This window comes from Alosa pseudoharengus, unplaced genomic scaffold (assembly GCF_046254945.1).
Source record: "Alosa pseudoharengus isolate Yale_2024_CS ecotype anadromous, Long Island Sound unplaced genomic scaffold, YU_APseudo_1.1 YU_APseudo_1.1_scf_19, whole genome shotgun sequence".
In the NCBI taxonomy this organism is placed as follows: Eukaryota; Metazoa; Chordata; class Actinopteri; order Clupeiformes; family Clupeidae; genus Alosa; species Alosa pseudoharengus.
The window spans coordinates 28,300,528-28,318,945 of NW_027468657.1; the positions used below are offsets into that span (position 1 = coordinate 28,300,528).

An 18,418-nucleotide genomic window follows, 5' to 3' on the forward strand; every position below is an offset into this window, starting at 1 on the left:
TTCTCTCTGCTACCAAGGCTCTCAGTCATGCTGACAGAGCTACACAGCCAATAGCATTGCAGGGAAGAAACCAGTGTGTTTCCATGGGAAACCAGAGCAGCATCCACACCACTGCCAGCTGAGCTACAACAAAAAATTAACTAGCACACGGCACACAGACTGTATAACCCCGACCAGAGAATGGTTATGAAACAGCACAGATATACAGGCACAGGGCAGCCGAGAGAAAGGGGCTTTTCTCTCCTGAACGCCGGGCCTTCGTGTTTGTCACACGTTAGCATGCCACTCATGCATAGGGGAAGGTCCACCCCAGGCTGGTAGTGAGGCAAGCTCGTGGATGTGAATAATGAATGGATGCCACACAGAGGGAGAGAGAAAGAGCGTCAGCAGGAGACAGGGAGAGAGGGAGAGAAAGAGGAGAGAGAGAGGGAGGGAGGGAGAGAGAGGAGAGGGAGGGAGAGAGAGGAGAGGGAGGGAGGCAGAAAGAGGGGAGAGAGAGAGAGATGGAGCAGCCTCCCCCACCCCCAGTCCCCTGCGCTGGCTGACTGACTCATCCAGTGCCTGTAGCGAGTGGCATCGCAGCCTCAGCAGCACAGCCACGGCCCCTGCTAGCGCTAACAGCACAGCCCTGGCTGGCGTGCCAGTCACACATTAGGGAAAGGGAGTAAATAAAACAACAGCAAGCCCTCTCTGCTACTGAACACACAATAGCCTGTGACAGCTATGTCTAAAAAAAAAATACGTGAAAAATCATCATTAAAATGTGCAATTAATTCAACACCTCAACTATTGTGATGCAAGATGTCAAAACAATCCATCGGCACTCCAGGCTATACTGTACTCCTTGTGTATGAGGTTATGTTCATATTACAGGACTCATTCACACACACACACACTCTTACGCACACAGACAGACACATTCCATATCTTGGTATTGGTATGTGTGTGTCCTGCGTTCACAACAAGCCATGGAAGTCAAGACAGTTGATAATGTATTAAAAGGCCTGTCTACAGTGTCCCTGCTTACCTCTCCAGATGCCCTCCTCCTGCGATCTGGCACGACTAGTGTATTCCCGTTACTGCCTGGAACTATAGTAGAACCGATACTCATTCTGGGCCCAACCAGCATGTATCTTTTATCACCAGATCTGTACTGGATGCTATGGCACAGAGTTCCATCATAGTTTGTATCCTGCAAATACTTGGATGAATAGTCTGTTGATTTGGAGCACTGCATGATGATCAGCACAATGATGCTGATGAGAAAAAGGGTAGAGACTGACCCTAGTGTAATAATTAAGTAGAATGTCACATTGTTTTCATCCTCATCTTTCAGGATGCCTTTAACATCTGAGGCTGCAAATGCTTCTCTGGGCTCTACAAGATTGATAAGTACAGTCGCTGTGGCTGACAGTGATACATTTCCATTGTCTTTTACCAAGATGACCAGTTTGTGCTTAGCCTCATCAGTCTCTGTGAATGGCCGAAGGGTTCTTATCTGACCAGTGTAGCGGTCTAAACCGAAGAGGGTGTGGTCAGAAACTTCGTGCAGTGCGAATAGCAACCACCCGTTGTATCCTACATCGAGGTCGTAGGCCCTTACTTTGGCCACTAAATGTCCAGCATTTACATTGCGGGGAATCTCCTCCACACCTTCTGCAGAGCCGTTGCTGCTGAGAGGGGACAGAATCAGGGGGGTGTTGTCGTTCTGATCCAGAATAAAGACTGTTACTGTGGCGTTGCTGCTGCGCGCTGGAGTTCCAGAGTCTGTAGCAAGTACATGGAACTGAAATGTTTTCACTGTTTCAAAGTCGAAACTTTTTAATGCGTAAACCATCCCATTTTCTGAGTTAATGTTTAGGGCGGATGTGTATTTAGTGTCGTCACCACAGTCTCTACAAATCTGATAACTTACCAATGCATTTTCATTTAAATCGCGGTCAAGCGCTGAAACTGAAAACATCGACTCTCCTGGAATATTATTTTCTGCCACATAAAATGTGTAAGGGGTTAATAAGAATTCCGGACTGTTATCATTGACATCTGATACAATTACCTTAATGGTTTTAAGAGATGACAATGAAGGTTCACCCGCATCTTTTGCAACCAAAACAATGTCGTGTTCATATACGCCCTCTCTGTCAAGTGGTGACTTCGTTACCAAAGAGTATATATTATCTTGCGTTGAAGGCATTAATTTGAAAGTTGTTTCGTCGGGAAGAGAAAGGGATACTTTGGCATTCTGGCCATCGTCAAGGTCATGTACACTTATAAGTGCTACTGTAGTTCCTGATCTTGAATCCTCAGGAATGGCACTGGAGAATGATGTCACGTCAATTTCTGGAACATTGTCATTAACATCAATAATCTTAATAATTACGCTTTTATCAGCTGTTAATGGAACAGCACCTCTGTCTGATGCCTGAATGTCTATCTCGTAACTTCTTTGTTCTTCAAAATCTATGTTCCCTTTCACGAGTATTTTGCCTGTAATGAAATCTAAATCAAAGAGTTCTCGCAACTTGCTATCGACGTCATTTCCAAATGTATAGAACACCTCACCATTCGGACCGTCATCCAAGTCAGTGGCGTTTACTTGTACAACTGTTGTGCCTACAGGTGAATTTTCATTCAAAGTGACGGAGTATACATCCTTTGTGAAAACAGGCATGTTGTCGTTGATATCCAGCACATCTACAGTTATCTCCATTGTGCCAGACTTTGGCGGACGACCACCATCAACTGCAGTGAGCAGTAGTTTATGATTTCTTTTCGACTCTCTGTCTAGCGGCTTCTGCAGAATTAGAAAAGGCATTTTTCGATCCTCGCCTCGCTCTTTGACATCAATACGAAAGTGGTCGCTACTGCTTAATTTATACATCTGTATGGAGTTGGTGCCACCATCGGGATCACGGGCTGCTTGAAGCTGATAACGCGCACCTGGCATGGCTGATTCGGATATCTCCAGCCGTTTCTCTCGCTCAGGGAAACTCGGAGCGTGATCGTTTACGTCCACAATCTCGACAACAACATAATGGATTTCTAGAGGGTTTTCCAAGACAGTTTTGAGATTAATCAAACACACAGTGGTTCTCTCGCAAACCTCCTCTCGGTCTATTTTCCCTTTCACATACAATATGCCATCATTGTGGTCAATCTGAAAAAGAGAATCCCTCGAGCTTGATACAATACGAAATCCTCGCTCTTTCAGTGTACGTGGATCAATTCCCAAATCCTTTGCGATATTTCCCACGGCAGCCCCGTCCTTCATTTCTTCAGAAATAGAATATCTTATCTGCGCAAAAGACCCCTTTAAAAAGAGAAGCAGAGCGACAAAAATCAGATGCTGGAAAGGCTCTCGCCATGCCCCGCGTCCTTTATGTCCCATTTTCTCGAAAATAAACGCTTCGCGCGTCAAAACCCAATAAGCTCTCTATGCATCGGTAGCCGTAGTTAACACAATGAAACACATTTATTTTAAATTCCTTTTCTCTGATCTTCACAACGATGGGTGTAGGAAAGAGCGCTCTCGCGAAGTCATCTAACGTGGTTATGATGCATTATCTACGACGTGTTCTTTTTCTCCCTCTCTTGGAAGCGTTTCTTTAGATGTACAGCGACACCATCCGATTACTAGTAGACACTCACTGTCATTGGCTATTTTGTGTGCCTCAAAAGAGAGGCTATTCAACTTCTTAATATGAAGCCGAAACGTATTGGTAAAAGTTTCAGCACTCGCACTATGGACAGCAACCAGTACTGTGTACTGCCTTGTCGGCTACCACAGCAACCACTTACCACCTGTAGGCCTAACTAGGCCTACGCCATGTTGCTAAAGGGACAAAAACTGTGAAACTACAACAAGGGAAATAGAGAAAGAAAAACAGACATTTCGGATCTTCTATGTGAGAGGTTTTTAAAATGTCCAAAAACTGAAATGTAAACATTTTTTTTTTCACACATCTCAGCACTCAAACTGGACAGCGACCAGTACTGTCTCCCTTATCAGTTGCTACTGTAACCTCCTACTGTAACCTCCTACTACAACTGTGCAATAGTGCTTAGGGCAATGCACACAACAATGGCAATAAGCAATCAGGGAAATAGTTAGAAATAAAACCTCTCAAAACCCATTACCATAGGAAATGAGTGTTTACTATATCAAGTGATCTGAGTAATTTTGAATGGGGGACACTTGGAGACAAAATATTGTTTTCAGTTTAACTGCGTAACTTCATCTTACCTCCACAGAAAGTCGTCGTCTTCGATCTGGAATCACAAGAGTGTTCCCATTACTTCCAGGAACTATAGTAGATCCAATACTCATTCTGGGCCCAACCAGCATGTAACGTTTATCTCCTGATCTATATTGAATACTGTGGCACAGGGTTCCGTCATAACTTGGATCTTGTAAGTACTTGGACGAATAGTCTGTTGATTTGGAACATTGCATGGCAATCAGCACGACAACACTGATTAAAAACAGTGCTGACACTGACGCCAGTGTTATGATGAGGTAAAATGTGACATCACTCTCATCGTCGCTTAATGGGTTTTTAACATCCGAAGCAGCAAAGGCCTCTTTTGGCTCCACCAGCTTAATAATAAGTGTAGCAGTTGCAGAGAGTGAGACGTTTCCATTGTCTTTGACCAGTATGACCAGTTTATGTTGGGCTTCATCTGTTTCACTGAATGACCGCAGAGTCCTTATCTGTCCAGTATAACGGTCCAAACTAAAGAGAGTGTGGTCAGTGACCTCTTGTAATGAAAAAAGTAACCACCCGTTGTAACCTACATCGGCATCAAAAGCTCTCACTTTGGTGACTAAATGACCTGCGTTCACATTACGTGGGACTTCCTCTACACCTTCTGAGGTGCCGTTGGCACTTACAGGAGACAGAATCACTGGTGCGTTATCATTCTGATCAAGTATAAATACATTAACTGTGGCATTGTTTCCTTTGGATGGTTTCCCACTGTCACTTGCCAATACTTGAAACTGGAAAGATTTCAGCGTTTCAAAATCAAAACTTTTAAGTGCATAAACGTTACCATTTTCTGAATTAATGTTTAGAAAGGATGCATATTTACTGTCATCTCCACAATCCCTGCAGATCTGAAAGAGAACGAGAGCGTTTTCACCAAGGTCTTTGTCAGAGGCAGACACTGTGAAAATGGATTCACCAGGAACATTATTCTCTGCCACATAAAACGCATACTGACTGACTGGAAACTCTGGACTGTTGTCATTGACATCTGATATCAGCACTGTTATTGTCTTTTCAGATGACAACGGTGGTTGTCCTGAATCTACGGCAGTTAAAGTGACATCATATTGAAATACTTTCTCCCTGTCCAGTGGCGAGCTAGTGATTAATGAGTATATGTTATCCTGAGTGGATGCCATCAGTTTAAAAGGTAAGTGTTCAGGTAACGAACAAGCCACTTTACCATTCACACCAGAGTCTAAGTCATTTACACTGATCAGTGCCACTGTTGTTCCGGGTCTAGAATCCTCAGAGACTGCTCTTGAGAAGGATGTCACCTCAATCTCAGGTACATTGTCATTAACATCCACAATTTTTATAGTAACACTTTTGTCTGTTGTCAGAGGAGCAAACCCTTTATCTGAGGCTTGTACATCTAATTCATATCTGTCCTTTTCCTCGTAGTCTATGTGTCCCTTTACAGTAATTTCACCGCTGACGTGGTTTATGTCAAACAGCTTGCGTAATTTACTGCTTACAATGTTGCCGAAAGAGTACACGACCTCGCCATTTGAACCTTCATCTAAATCACTTGCATTTACTTGTATCACTTTGGTTCCGATTGGTGCATTTTCCTTTAGCGTGACCGTATATATCTCATCTGTAAAAAGAGGAGCATTATCATTCACGTCCAAAACATCAATATGTATCTCAGCTGTTCCCGACTTGGGAGGTTTTCCACCGTCAATAGCGGTAAGCACTAGCTTGTGGGTTGTGGCAACTTCCCTATCTAGAGATTTTTGTAAAATCAGAATGGGAATTTTACCATCCTCCCCACGATCTTTTACCTCTAAGCGGAAATTATCGTTTTGACTTAGTTTGTACAGTTGAATTGAATTTATACCTCCATCCGGGTCGCGTGCTGGCTGAAGCTGAAACTTCACACCGCGGAGTGCAGATTCTGATATTTCTAGACGCGTTTCTCGATCAAGAAAGCTCGGGGAATGGTCATTGACATCTACAACCTCCACTGACACATAATGGATCTCTAGCGGGTTTTCGAGAATTGTTTTAAGATTAATCAAACACGAGCTGCTTCGCTCGCAAACACCCTCCCTGTCTATTTTACCATTCACATACAATATACCATCGCTTTGGTTTACCGTGAAAAGGGAATTGTTTGAACTTGACACTATACGAAAGCCTCGTTCCTTCAGTGTTCGAACATCAATCCCCAAATCCTTAGCAATGTTCCCAACGACAGCTCTGTCGTGTTCCTCAGAAACAGAGTATCGTATTTGTGCCAAAGATCCTTTCCCAGACAAAAAGGCTGCAAACAATACTAGGCACTGCCATCTCTTCCACCATCCACGTCCCCTTTGTTCCATGTTCTCTACAATATAGTATCCTACTGTTCCTCTTTCTTAAAGCATATCCAAATCCAAATAATGTTTATCCATTGACCGTCAGATGTGCAGTTGATAAATGTCCCGTTAATGGCAAATCGGTGATCGTCTGTTCGGGCTTAGCTACACCTGTTTTTTTCCGTTCACTTGAACGGAATGAACTTGATGGGCAGGACCTTAAAACTATGATGTTTAACACTAGATGTACAGTGACACCATGCGTCTGGCTGTGTATTGCACTACATCTTGATAAATTAGCATTTTATTAATCACGAACATATAAGAAAACACTAACACAAACCTGTGTTCACATATTTCCAAGCGTGAGTTTAAGCACATGGGATTATGACTTTTCTGCTTTTGAAGTGTCATATACAAAACCGAATCCGTCGTCATCCTGCAGACGCCATGCATGGTTGGATAGTGCTCTTTAAGCAGTGGAAACCGTGCAAACAGTATATTTCTGTAGGAAATGACAACTTATATGTTTTAGCTTCCCAACATTAAAAAATGCAGAGAGAAATTCAAAAGGCTCTTAAGTAGGCTACTAGGGCATGACCCATAACGAAATGGTAGTTCACCATGAGAAGAACCCTTCCAAAATGGGCCACGTCATGTATTCTAATGTAAGCGTCTATATGTAAGCACTGTGCAGCGCTAGATCAACACATTACATTGTTAAAGCACATAAAATGCAAAAGGAAACTCAACAGGTGAAGATGCAAACGGATCGCAAACTGTCTATACATTTCTCTTGTCCATCCAAACAATAAACCTCTGTTCCAAAACACTAATGCATGCTTGATTGTCTCACCGCAATGTTTCATTAGCAGGGAAGACGTGCGAAACATGAAGAGAAGAAGTAATGTCTGAAAGAAATTAACGCCTTTATTATGAAGCAATATCTTACCTCTCCAGACGGCCGTCTTCTATCAGGCATCATAAGTGTATTGGCATTACTGCCTGCAGCAATAGTAGAACCGATACTCATCCTGGGCCCAACTAACATATACCGTTTATCTCCAGATCTGTACTGGATACTGTGGCACAGTGTCCCGTCATAATTCGCATCTTGTAAGTACTTGGAGTTATAGTCTGGTGACTTAGAACACTGCATGGCGATCAGCACAATGATACTGATGATGAAAAGTACTGAAACTGACCCCAATGTTATAATCAGATAAAACGTTACATCGTTCTCCTCGCCCATGTTCGCTGGGCCCTTCACATCCGAGGCTGCGAATGCCTCCTTAGGTTCCACTAATTTAACAGTTAGTGTAGCAGTTGCAGAGAGTGAAACGTTTCCATTGTCTTTGACGAGAATGACGAGTTTATGTTCAGACTCATCTGTTTCAGTGAACGCACGAAGAGTTCGTATCTGCCCTGTATATCGATCCAAACCAAACAGTGTATGATCAGTGACTTGATGTAATGAAAATAACAGCCATCCGTTGTATCCTACGTCGGCATCAAAAGCCCTGACTTTTGTGACCAAATGACCTGCATTCACATTACGAGGAAGTTCCTCTGTACCCTCATAAGAACCATTTGAGCTTACAGGATACAAAATGACTGGTGCGTTGTCGTTTTGATCCAGTATAAACACGTGCACAGTTGCATTGCTTTCTCGAGATGGTTTTCCACTGTCACTTGCCAATACTTGAAACTGGAACCTTTTCATCGTCTCAAAGTCAAAGCTTTTGAGTGCGTAAACATTCCCATTTTCTGAATTTATATTCAAGAAAGAGGCGTATTTATTTTCTTCCCCACATTGTCTACAAATCTGGTAGCGCACGAGAGCGTTGTCATTTACGTCTCGATCAGAGGCAGTCAGGGAAAACATGGGTTCTCCGGGAACGTTGTTCTCCGACACATAAAACGTATATGGATTATGGGAAAACACTGGATTGTTGTCATTCACATCAGACACTATCACTGTTATTGTCTTCATAGACGACAACGGTGGCTTCCCTGAGTCTGTTGCAGTTAAAGTTACGTCATATACACTCACAGCCTCCCTATCCAACGGTAAAGATGTGACTAATGAATACATGTTGTGTTTTAAGGACGGCATTAATTTAAAAGGCAAATCTTGAGTTATTGAACAGGACACTTTTCCATTTTCACCAGAATCTAAATCAGTAACGCTTATGATTGCAACCGTAGTTCCAGGTCTAGAATCCTCTTGGATAGCTCTTGAGAAGGACGTTACCTCAATGTCAGGTGTGTTGTCATTTACATCAACAATTTTTATAGTCACACTTTTATCCGTTGTTAAAGGTGCGGGTCCTTTATCGGATGCCTCTATATCTACCACATAAACGTCGTTTTCCTCAAAATCTATATGCCCTTTAACAGTAATTTCTCCATTAATGGAGTTTAAGTCAAAAAGGTCGCGTAATTTGCTGTGTACGCTATTTCCGAATGAATAAACAACTTCTCCATTCAAACCTTCATCTAAATCAGTGGCATTTACTTGAACCACAGTAGTTCCAATTGGTGAATTTTCCTGTAAAGTAACTGAATAAACCTCCTCTGTAAAAACAGGTGCGTTATCATTTACATCCAGTACATCAACTATTATATTCACAATTCCCGATTTCGGAGGTTTTCCTCCATCAATGGCTGTAAGGACTAACTTGTAGGAAGGGGTGGTCTCTCTGTCTAATGGCTTTTGTAAAACTAAAATTGGGATTTTACCATCCTTGCCCCGATCTTTCACCTCTAAACGAAAATGATCGTTTTCGCTAAGTTTATAAAGCTGAACCGAATTTGTACCACCGTCTGGATCACGGGCTGGCTGTAGCTGAAAACGCACACCGCGTAATGCCGACTCTGCTATTTCTAAACGTTTCTCGGACTCCAGAAAGCTGGGGGCATGGTCGTTAATGTCTATGACTTCTACTTCAACATAATGAATCTCGAGAGGATTTTCTAAGACAGTTTTCAGGTTAATCAAACAAACGCTGCTTCGATCGCAAACCTGCTCTCTGTCAAGTTTCCCATTCACATACAATACCCCGTTGTTCTCGTTTACTCTGAAGAGAGACTCGCTTGTACTTGTCACGATACGAAATTCTCTCTCCTTTAGTGTTCTGACGTCGACCCCTAAATCCGTTGCGATGTTGCCCACGACTGTTCCATCCTCCTGCTCCTCTGAAATGGAATATCGTATTTGTGCCAAAGATCCTCGCCAGAACAAAAAGGCAAAACTGAAGACCAGCCACTGCATTGACTTCCGACATGAAGGGTGTCGTCTTCTTTCCATATTCCGTGAGGTAAGTCGCAATCCACCCTTTTTATTGTGTGTTCAAACGCGCAGATTGTATATCCATTTGCAAATCGTTGTTTCTAATAAAATTGTAAGACATCCACCCTAGAATTGTATTTCATCTGTGGAATAGCCGATATAGCCAAGTCTGTTCAGCCCCCTTCTAGTAACCTGATTGGGTGGACTTAAATGACGATGCGTTCGCTTCGTCTCTTTGTGTGAAGCGATACTTTAGATGTGCACTGACACCATGCGATGTCAACTCATACTACAGCACGTCGGTATTCCCACGTCCATTGGAATGGACATGATATATTTTGGGGTCTAAACCAATGAAAATCTGTGGTTTCACCATTTTAATTATGCTTTGCTACTGATTGGATCCTGATGACCCAATCAGAATGCAGTTATGACCTGAAACTTGATCTGAGAGCACCTCAGACATCAAACAACACAAGCATGGCTCTGAAGCTAGATAGGAACAGGAGTAAGCATCTTTTTTCCCTCATCAATATGAATTTATGTTTATGATAGCCTAACCAATTTGCACTCAGTATAATTCTAACCATTGCAGGTGATGATATTTTAAGTTAGTTTGAATATATTTCATAACAGTGTAGTACAGGATTTTTTCAAAGTTTAATGTCCATCCCAATGGACACCAGGTGTTGGGAGATGTTAGCCAACACTCACTTAATTATTGTCACCAGGCAAGGTTCTGACATCCTCAAGACCCAAGCTATAATTCTAAATATATTTTTTATTTATTTCAGCTTTTTTGGATGAATGTGCACTCATTTCACTAAAATTAGTGGTCGGTTGTACTAAATCGTCCTCTCATTTTACTAGATTGTGCACAGAATTTAGTAAATTGTGTGCCCGGTTTACTAAATAGTATCCTCATTTTACTAAATCGTGGACTTATACAACTACATATTCTGAGCATTTAGCTAAATTGTGCTATTTTTTGTGCAAAAGTGTGGAAGATTTAGTAAAACGAGCGCACTATGTAGTAAAACGAGCGCAAAATTTAGGGTGCGTTTGTAAATTCAATCTGACACGCTCTGAAGTTCGAAAAAGACAAGCAGTCTAAATCTCTGTGAATTATTTTGGGTTACAAACAGTTTGGTTTAGGCCTACAATATGGACACCACTACAGCACTTGTGAAACAGTGTTTAGGGCCACTTCAACCTTAGGCTGCTTCAACCTAGCCTGACGAGCCAGATCCATATTATTTGCTGCCGCTAGGGTGTGTCTAGATTTCTAGGCTAGCTTCAACTCTCTCTGGTATAACACTCTCTCAGCCTACTGTGTGATGTCATGCTCTGCCACTCCATCCCTTCAGCTGGAGTGCCCAGAGTACGCACTGAAAGCTCCAAGATTGTGACACTCTGAATAAACGAAAATCCGACCAACGCTCCGAATTACGAACGGTTAAAAGTTTCAATGTGTACATTTGGAATGGCAATTTAAGAATGCACTCTAAGTAAAATGAGTGCATAATTCAGTAAAAACAGTGTATATTATCTTGATATACAAAAACAATCTTGCAATGACATCTCCTGGGGTGTGTCATTGCACGATTTTCTATGTATTGAGAAAACATACACTCGTTTTACTAAATCATGCGCTTGCTTTACTAAATTGTGCACTTGTTATACTACATTGTGCACACAATGTGTGTATTGTGCTCTTGTTCTCATTTTGCTAAATTGTGCTCTCATTTTACTAAAAAGTGCACTCATTTTAGTAAATAGTACGCTTATTTTACTAAATTGTGCACTCATTTTACAATGTGATGTAGTGAAATGAGAGTGGAATTTAGCAAATTAGCCCACAATGTAGTAAAATAAATGCACTGTTTAGTAAAACAAGCACAGGGTTTACTAAATTGAGCAAAAATGTAGGAAAATGTGAGCACAATTTCGTAAAACGAGCGCACAATTTAGTAAAGTGAGCAAACAAACATGTTCAAGCATACCTCCGGTGTTCCGTATTGGAACATGTAATTAAACAGTTCAGTTCACAAGACTGTGTGAAAACAACAAAATGCAAAAAACAATGCAAACAGTGTGTGTATTGAAAACTGCTAAACATTTAGCACTAGCACCACAGGTCTATTGTGTGGACACAATCCGGCACATTACAACTATGATGTTATATTTTAAAACTCTTTGGACCTTACAAAAAAACATAATTTGAACTGTTCAAGTTCATGTTCCATGTGATATCAATGTGAATTATAAGACAAAAAATAGGTATGAATGTGAATTATAAGACAAAAAATAGGTATGATGTTGTCATATGATGTTGGTATTTTAACAACTGTTTGGACCCGATGTCCATTGAAATGGACAAAAAAAAAAAACAATTAAAAGGTTGTGATAAAAAATTTTTTTTTATTGATTCTCATTTATGGTTGCATTAAGGATGGGAAAAAATCATTATTATATTTTTCACCACCTTGGAACATAATTGGGGTCTGAAGGGGTTAAAACCAAGGGCAAAGTTATTAAACGTGGCACTTCACAGTGTGTTTGACATAGTCATAGACCGTTTCAGCACTCTGGATATGGACAGCAACTTCTTTAAAGAAACTCCCCACCCTCATCCTCGACCCAAAATGATTACTGCCATGTTATACATGAATTTAGCATACTTCTGAAGGCAGCAGTTATTCGACAAGAAAGGAGGGGGGGGGGCGAAATAGGTTAGGCCTACTGATAATAAAGTTATGTTTCCCAATCTGCAAAACAGATGGATCCTTTCTTTTTGGCACACAGTGACAAACGCCATGACCAATTACCAGAACAAGCTACCCTGGATTCCTTGTAGAAAAAGTGTAAAACAAGTTCAGCAAATTGTTGCAAAGATGTATTGGAAACTTCCTTAACTAAACAAGGTAATGTCTAAGTTTCTGCTTCCCTAGACCAAAACAAATGGCATTCACTCCGACAAGAGAACACCACGATGCAACAAACATCTAAACACCCCGTAAAAATGTTGTTTCTGCACATTATACAAAAGTGTAGCTCCAATTTCAGAGAATAAACAAAAAATAATATGTAACTTTATTAGAACAAACTAGATTATAGAATTTGTTACACTTGTTTGTGTCTTACCTCATCAGAGGCTCTTCTCCTTCGATCCGGAATCACAAGTGTATTCCCGTTACTGCCGGGCACTATAGTGGAACCAATACTCATTCTAGGCCCTACTAGCATGTAGCGTTTGTCTCCAGATCTGTACTGAATGCTGTGGCACAATGTCCCGTCGTATGCCGCATCTTGTAAATACTTGGATGAGTAATCTTTTGGTTTGGAGCACTGCATGACAACTAGCACAATGATACTGGCCAGAAAAAGTACAGAAACGGCTCCCAGTGTGATGATTAGGTAAAATGTAACACCATTTTCCTCGTCATCCTGTGCCACGCTTTTGTTGTCAGCTGCTGCAAAAGCCTCCTTGGGCTCCACCACCTTTACTGCCACAGTCGCTGTTGCTGAGAGTGAAACGTTCCCATTATCTTTGACTATTATAACTAGTTTATGTTCAGATTCATCTGTTTCTGTAAAGGACCTTAGGGTCCGTATCTGTCCTGTATAGCGGTCCAACCCAAAAAGAGTATGGTCAGTAACTTCTTGTAATGAAAATAGCAACCAGCCATTGTATCCGACATCGGCATCGTAGGCCCTCACTTTAGCCACAAGATAGCCAGCGTTTACATTTCGGGGAAGTTCTTCCACACCTTCAGCAGAACCATTCGTGTTTATAGGAAAAAGTATCACTGGAACGTTGTCGTTTTGATCCAGAATAAAGACGTTTATTGTGACATTACTAGTAAGGGAGGGAGATCCGGTGTCTGTGGCCAACACGTGGAAATGGAACATTTTAACAGTCTCAAAATCAAAGCTTTTTAGGGCATAAACCTTCCCATTTTCCGAATTTATGTTTAGGAATGATGTGAACGCATTATCGCCACAATCTCTACAAATTTGGTAGGAGACAAGTGCATTGTCACCTTGGTCACGGTCAGAGGCAGAAACGGAGAATATTGGCTCACCTGGTTCATTATTCTCCTTCACATAAAACGTGTAAGATGTTAACGGAAACTCGGGACTGTTGTCATTCACATCTGACACTAACACTTGGATTGTTTTCTCGGATGACAAGGAAGGCTTTCCAGCGTCTTTTGCACTTAATGTAATATCATATTGAAATGTGTTTTCTCTGTCTAAAGCGGAATTTGTAATTAAAGAATATACATTATCCTGCAAAGACGGAGTTAATTTGAATGGTAAGCCTTCTGGTAATGAACAGGACACCTTTCCATTAATACCAGAATCTACATCATTCACACTAATCAAAGCTACTGTAGTGCCTATTCTGGCATCCTCAGGAATAGCGCTAGAAAATGAAGTAACTTCTATCTCAGGTGCATTATCATTTATATCAACAATTTTTATAAGCACGCTTTTATCTGTTGTTAAAGGAGCAAGGCCCTTATCTGAAGCTTGTATATCAATTTCATAAACATCCTTTTCTTCAAAATCGATTAGTCCTTTCACAATTATGTCTCCAGTAATAGCATCTATATGAAATAGCTCTTGGAATTTGCTGTTAACGTCATCACTGAATGCGTAAAAGACCTCCCCATTTTGGCCATAATCCAAATCAGTTGCGTTTAGTCGTATAACTGTTGAGCCAATTGGAGCATTTTCATTGAGAAAAGCAGAGTAGACATCTTTTGTGAAAGTTGGCGAGTTGTCATTTACATCCAAAACATCGACATTAATCTCCATAGTTCCTGTTTTGGGTGGGCGTCCTCCGTCATTGGCAGCAATAATTAACTTATGGTTTGGAATAGACTCTCTGTCCAGTTGCTTTTGTAAAACTAAGAACGGAATTTTACCATCAGCACCGCGATCTTTCACCTCAATTCGGAAGTGCTCGCTCTGGCTGAGTTTATATTGCTGCACAGAATTGGTGCCTCCGTCAGGGTCTTGAGCGGGTTGCAGCTGAAATCGGGTTCCGGGTAAAGCTGACTCGGAAATGTCTAACTTTTTCACTTTTTCAGCGAAATTCGGGATATGATCATTGATATCCAATACCTCAACTGCAATGTAATGTATTTCAAGAGGATTTTGTAGGACCATTTTGAGGTTGATCAAACACACGCTGGTTCGATCACAAACCTCCTCTCTGTCAATTTTCCCATTCACGTACAATACGCCATCGTTCTGATTCACCCGGAAAAGCGATTCACCTGAGCCCACAATACGGAATCCTCGCTCCCTTAAAATTCGCGGATCAATCCCTAAATCCTTTGCTATGTTCCCCACCACGGCTCCATCCTTCTGTTCCTCCGAAACAGAGTACCTTATCTGGGCAAAGCACCCTTTCCACAACAGAAAGACAGCGATGCTGAACAGCCACCATCGTGGCTCCTTCAATGCTCCACATCCTCTTTGTTCCATATCCGCTAAAGGAAAATATCACGCTCCCAGGTTGTCACAGTGAAACTACAAACACTCGATGCATATCCATTAGGCAGTACTTGCGGAATAAATCCCAAAAAGTAAGCAGAATCAAATCCGTTATGCAGAGCGATTATTTACCACACCTAATGACTGATGCAGCCGCAAGCGGGCATTCAGTAAGTCTACGTGAATAGGCGGGATCAAAGCACTGCAACCAATGACCCTCGGCTGCGTGTTATTTTAGTTTTACACTGACACCGTGCGATTACAGAGAATATAGCATTTTTGTAATAAAAGAAAGCAAAAAAGGAGAAAGAAAAAAACCCCAAGGATGTCTCTGTGCTTTCAGCACCAGGATGATGGACAGCGATTTTTAAAAACTAGATTACCCTTTCAACAGTTTTGTTATATCAGTAACCTGCATGAAAGTGCATACAGAACCACCTGGCATGTGAATGCCAGAATCTCAGCAAGTGTCAAATTATACATGAAAACCATGTCAGACGACGTCTTTCTGACGTCATGCCAATACATAAGCCAGCCCTGCGCCTTTCAGCACATTCAGATATTTGTAGGATTGGAAAATATTGTAAGCCTTTACTTCTTACCTCCAGAGAGGCTCGTCTCCTTCGATCTGGAATAACTAGTGTATTCCCGTTGCTGCCTGGGACTATTGTAGAACCGATACTCATTCTGGGCCCAACTAGCATGTACCGCTTGTCCCCGGATCTGTACTGGATGCTGTGGCACAGTGTCCCGTCATAGTTCGTGTCTTGCATGTATTTGGAGGAAAAGTCATTGGGCTTAGAACACTGCATAGCCACCAGCACGGCTATGCTGATGAGAAACAGTACCGACACGGATCCCAAAGTAACAATTAAATAAAATGTCACATTTGACTCCCCATCATTAGCGGCTGTGCTTTTTACATCAGAAGAGGCAAATGCCTCTTTTGGTTCCACCACGTTGATTTTAACGATTGCTGTTGCCGAACGTGAAACGTTACCATTGTCTTTGACTAGTATAACCAATTTATGTTCAGCTTCGTCAGTTTCCGTGAAAGGTCGTAGAGTCCTTATCTGTCCTGTATAGCGATCCAAACCAAAGAGAGTGTGGTCGGTAATTTCTTGAAGCGAAAATAATAACCAGCCGTTGTATCCTACATCAGCATCATAGGCCCTCACTTTAGTTACCAAATGCCCGGCGTTGACATTGCGCGGAACCTCTTCTATGCCTTCAGCAGAACCGTTGGCACTGACAGGAGACAGAATAACTGGAGTGTTGTCATTCTGATCTAATATAAAGACGGTCACTGTAACGTTACTGCTAAGCGATGGAGTCCCAGAGTCAGTGGCGAGAACTTGAAATTGAAGCATTTTCATGGTTTCAAAGTCGAAGCTTTTGAGAGCGTAAACATTTCCGTTTTCGGAGTTTATGTTGAGGAATGATGTATATTTATTGTCCTCACTACCACAATCTCTGCAAATCTGATAAGTAACTATGGCGTTTTGATTAATGTCCCGATCAGATGCAGACACTGAAAACACGGAGTCGCCTGGCACATTGTTCTCTGTCACATAAAACATGTATGGAGTGTTCACAAATTGTGGAACATTATCGTTGATATCTGATATTAATACAGTTAGAGTCTTTACAGATGACAACTGTGGCTGTCCTGCGTCTTTTGCAAAAATTGTAATTTCATACTTGTCTGTGTTCTCTCTATCTAGTGGTGCATTTGTAGTTAAGGAGTACGTGTTATCTTGTAAAGACTGCATTAATTTGAAAGGTATATCATCAGTTAAAGAACAAGATACTTTGCCATTAAGCCCAGAGTCCATATCATTCACACTGATCAAAGCAACAGTTGTCCCTGGTCTGGAATTTTCAGGGATTGCATTTGAGAATGATGTTATTTCCATTTCTGGCGCGTTATCATTTACATCAACAATTTTAATTACTACACTTTTATATGTAGTTAGAGGAGCGACTCCTTTATCAGATGCCTGTATATCAATTTCATAACTATCCTTCACCTCAAAATCTATAGTTCCTTTAACAAATATCTCGCCTGTTATTGGGTCTATATCGAATAGTTTACGTAATTTATTGTTTATGTTCTTCCCAATGGAGTAGATTACCTCGCCATTTGCGCCCTCATCTAAATCAGTAGCATTTACTTGTATAATTGCTGTTCCGATCGGGGTGTTTTCATTTAATCTGACAGAGTACACATCTTTTGTGAAAACGGGCGTATTGTCATTAACGTCCAACACATCCACATACAGATTCAGTGTTCCAGACCTAGGAGGTCTCCCGCCGTCGAGTGCAGTGAGTAACAAATGCTGCGTTTTTGTCGTTTCTCTATCTAATGGCTTTTGAAGAACTAAAATGGGAATTTTACCATCCTCGCCACGGTCTCTGACCTCGAGGCGGAAATGATCGTTGTTACTGAGTTTATATGTCTGTACTGAATTCATGCTACCATCGGGGTCGTGCGCAGCCTGAAGCTGAAATCGAGCACCTGCCAGCGCCGACTCTGATATCTCCAAGCGTGTTTCATTTACAGGAAAGCGGGGTGCATGATCATTAACATCAACCACGTCCACAGTTACATAGTGGAGCTCCAGCGGATTCTCCAAAGCGAATTTTAGATTGATCACGCATGCACTACTTTGCTCACAGATCTCTTCTCTGTCTATTTGTCCATTCACATACAGTATGCCATCGTTACGATTTACCCGGAATAGTGTGTCGCTTGAACTAGACACGATGCGAAATCCTCGCTCATTTAGTATTCGGTGATCGATGCCCAGATCTTTGGCAATATTTCCCACGACAGTCCCTTCTTTCTGTTCTTCCGAAATCGAGTACCGTACCTGCGCAAAACATCCTTTCCGAACCAAGAAGATGGCTAGGAAAAACAGCCAGTTCCTTATATCCTTCCACGAGACACGCCGGCTTTGTTCCATTGCGACGTCCCACATTATTTCTGACAGTGTTCTCAGAACTTGGCAGGACGTTCATACATATTGTCAACACGTTTATGCTTA

General features: G+C 41.6%; 5 protein-coding genes across 5 annotated transcripts; all 5 read right to left on the reverse strand.

Annotated features, from left to right (window-relative positions):
* Positions 1-721: 721 nt before the first annotated feature.
* Positions 722-3,388, reverse strand: LOC143132911 (protocadherin alpha-3-like). Its single transcript, XM_076292736.1, has 2 exons — positions 1,028-3,388; positions 722-727 (listed from the first exon to the last, which is right to left on the reverse strand). The coding sequence occupies exons 1-2, from the start codon at positions 3,386-3,388 to the stop codon at positions 722-724; spliced, it is 2,367 nt and encodes a 788-aa protein (XP_076148851.1).
* Positions 3,389-4,234: 846 nt separating this feature from the next.
* Positions 4,235-6,595, reverse strand: LOC143132912 (protocadherin alpha-8-like). The gene has a single exon (XM_076292737.1). The coding sequence runs from the start codon at positions 6,593-6,595 to the stop codon at positions 4,235-4,237; it is 2,361 nt and encodes a 786-aa protein (XP_076148852.1).
* Positions 6,596-6,956: 361 nt separating this feature from the next.
* On the reverse strand, positions 6,957-9,845 carry LOC143132913 (protocadherin alpha-3-like). Its single transcript, XM_076292738.1, has 2 exons — positions 7,524-9,845; positions 6,957-7,010 (listed from the first exon to the last, which is right to left on the reverse strand). The coding sequence occupies exons 1-2, from the start codon at positions 9,843-9,845 to the stop codon at positions 6,957-6,959; spliced, it is 2,376 nt and encodes a 791-aa protein (XP_076148853.1).
* A 3,141-nt stretch (positions 9,846-12,986) lies between these two features.
* Positions 12,987-15,362, reverse strand: LOC143132915 (protocadherin alpha-3-like). Its single transcript, XM_076292739.1, has one exon. The coding sequence runs from the start codon at positions 15,360-15,362 to the stop codon at positions 12,987-12,989; it is 2,376 nt and encodes a 791-aa protein (XP_076148854.1).
* Positions 15,363-15,750: 388 nt separating this feature from the next.
* On the reverse strand, positions 15,751-18,337 carry LOC143132916 (protocadherin alpha-3-like). The gene is made up of 2 exons (XM_076292740.1): positions 15,974-18,337; positions 15,751-15,783 (listed from the first exon to the last, which is right to left on the reverse strand). Exons 1-2 carry the CDS (start codon positions 18,335-18,337, stop codon positions 15,751-15,753), a joined length of 2,397 nt encoding a protein of 798 aa, XP_076148855.1.
* Between the last annotated feature and the right edge of the window lie 81 nt (positions 18,338-18,418).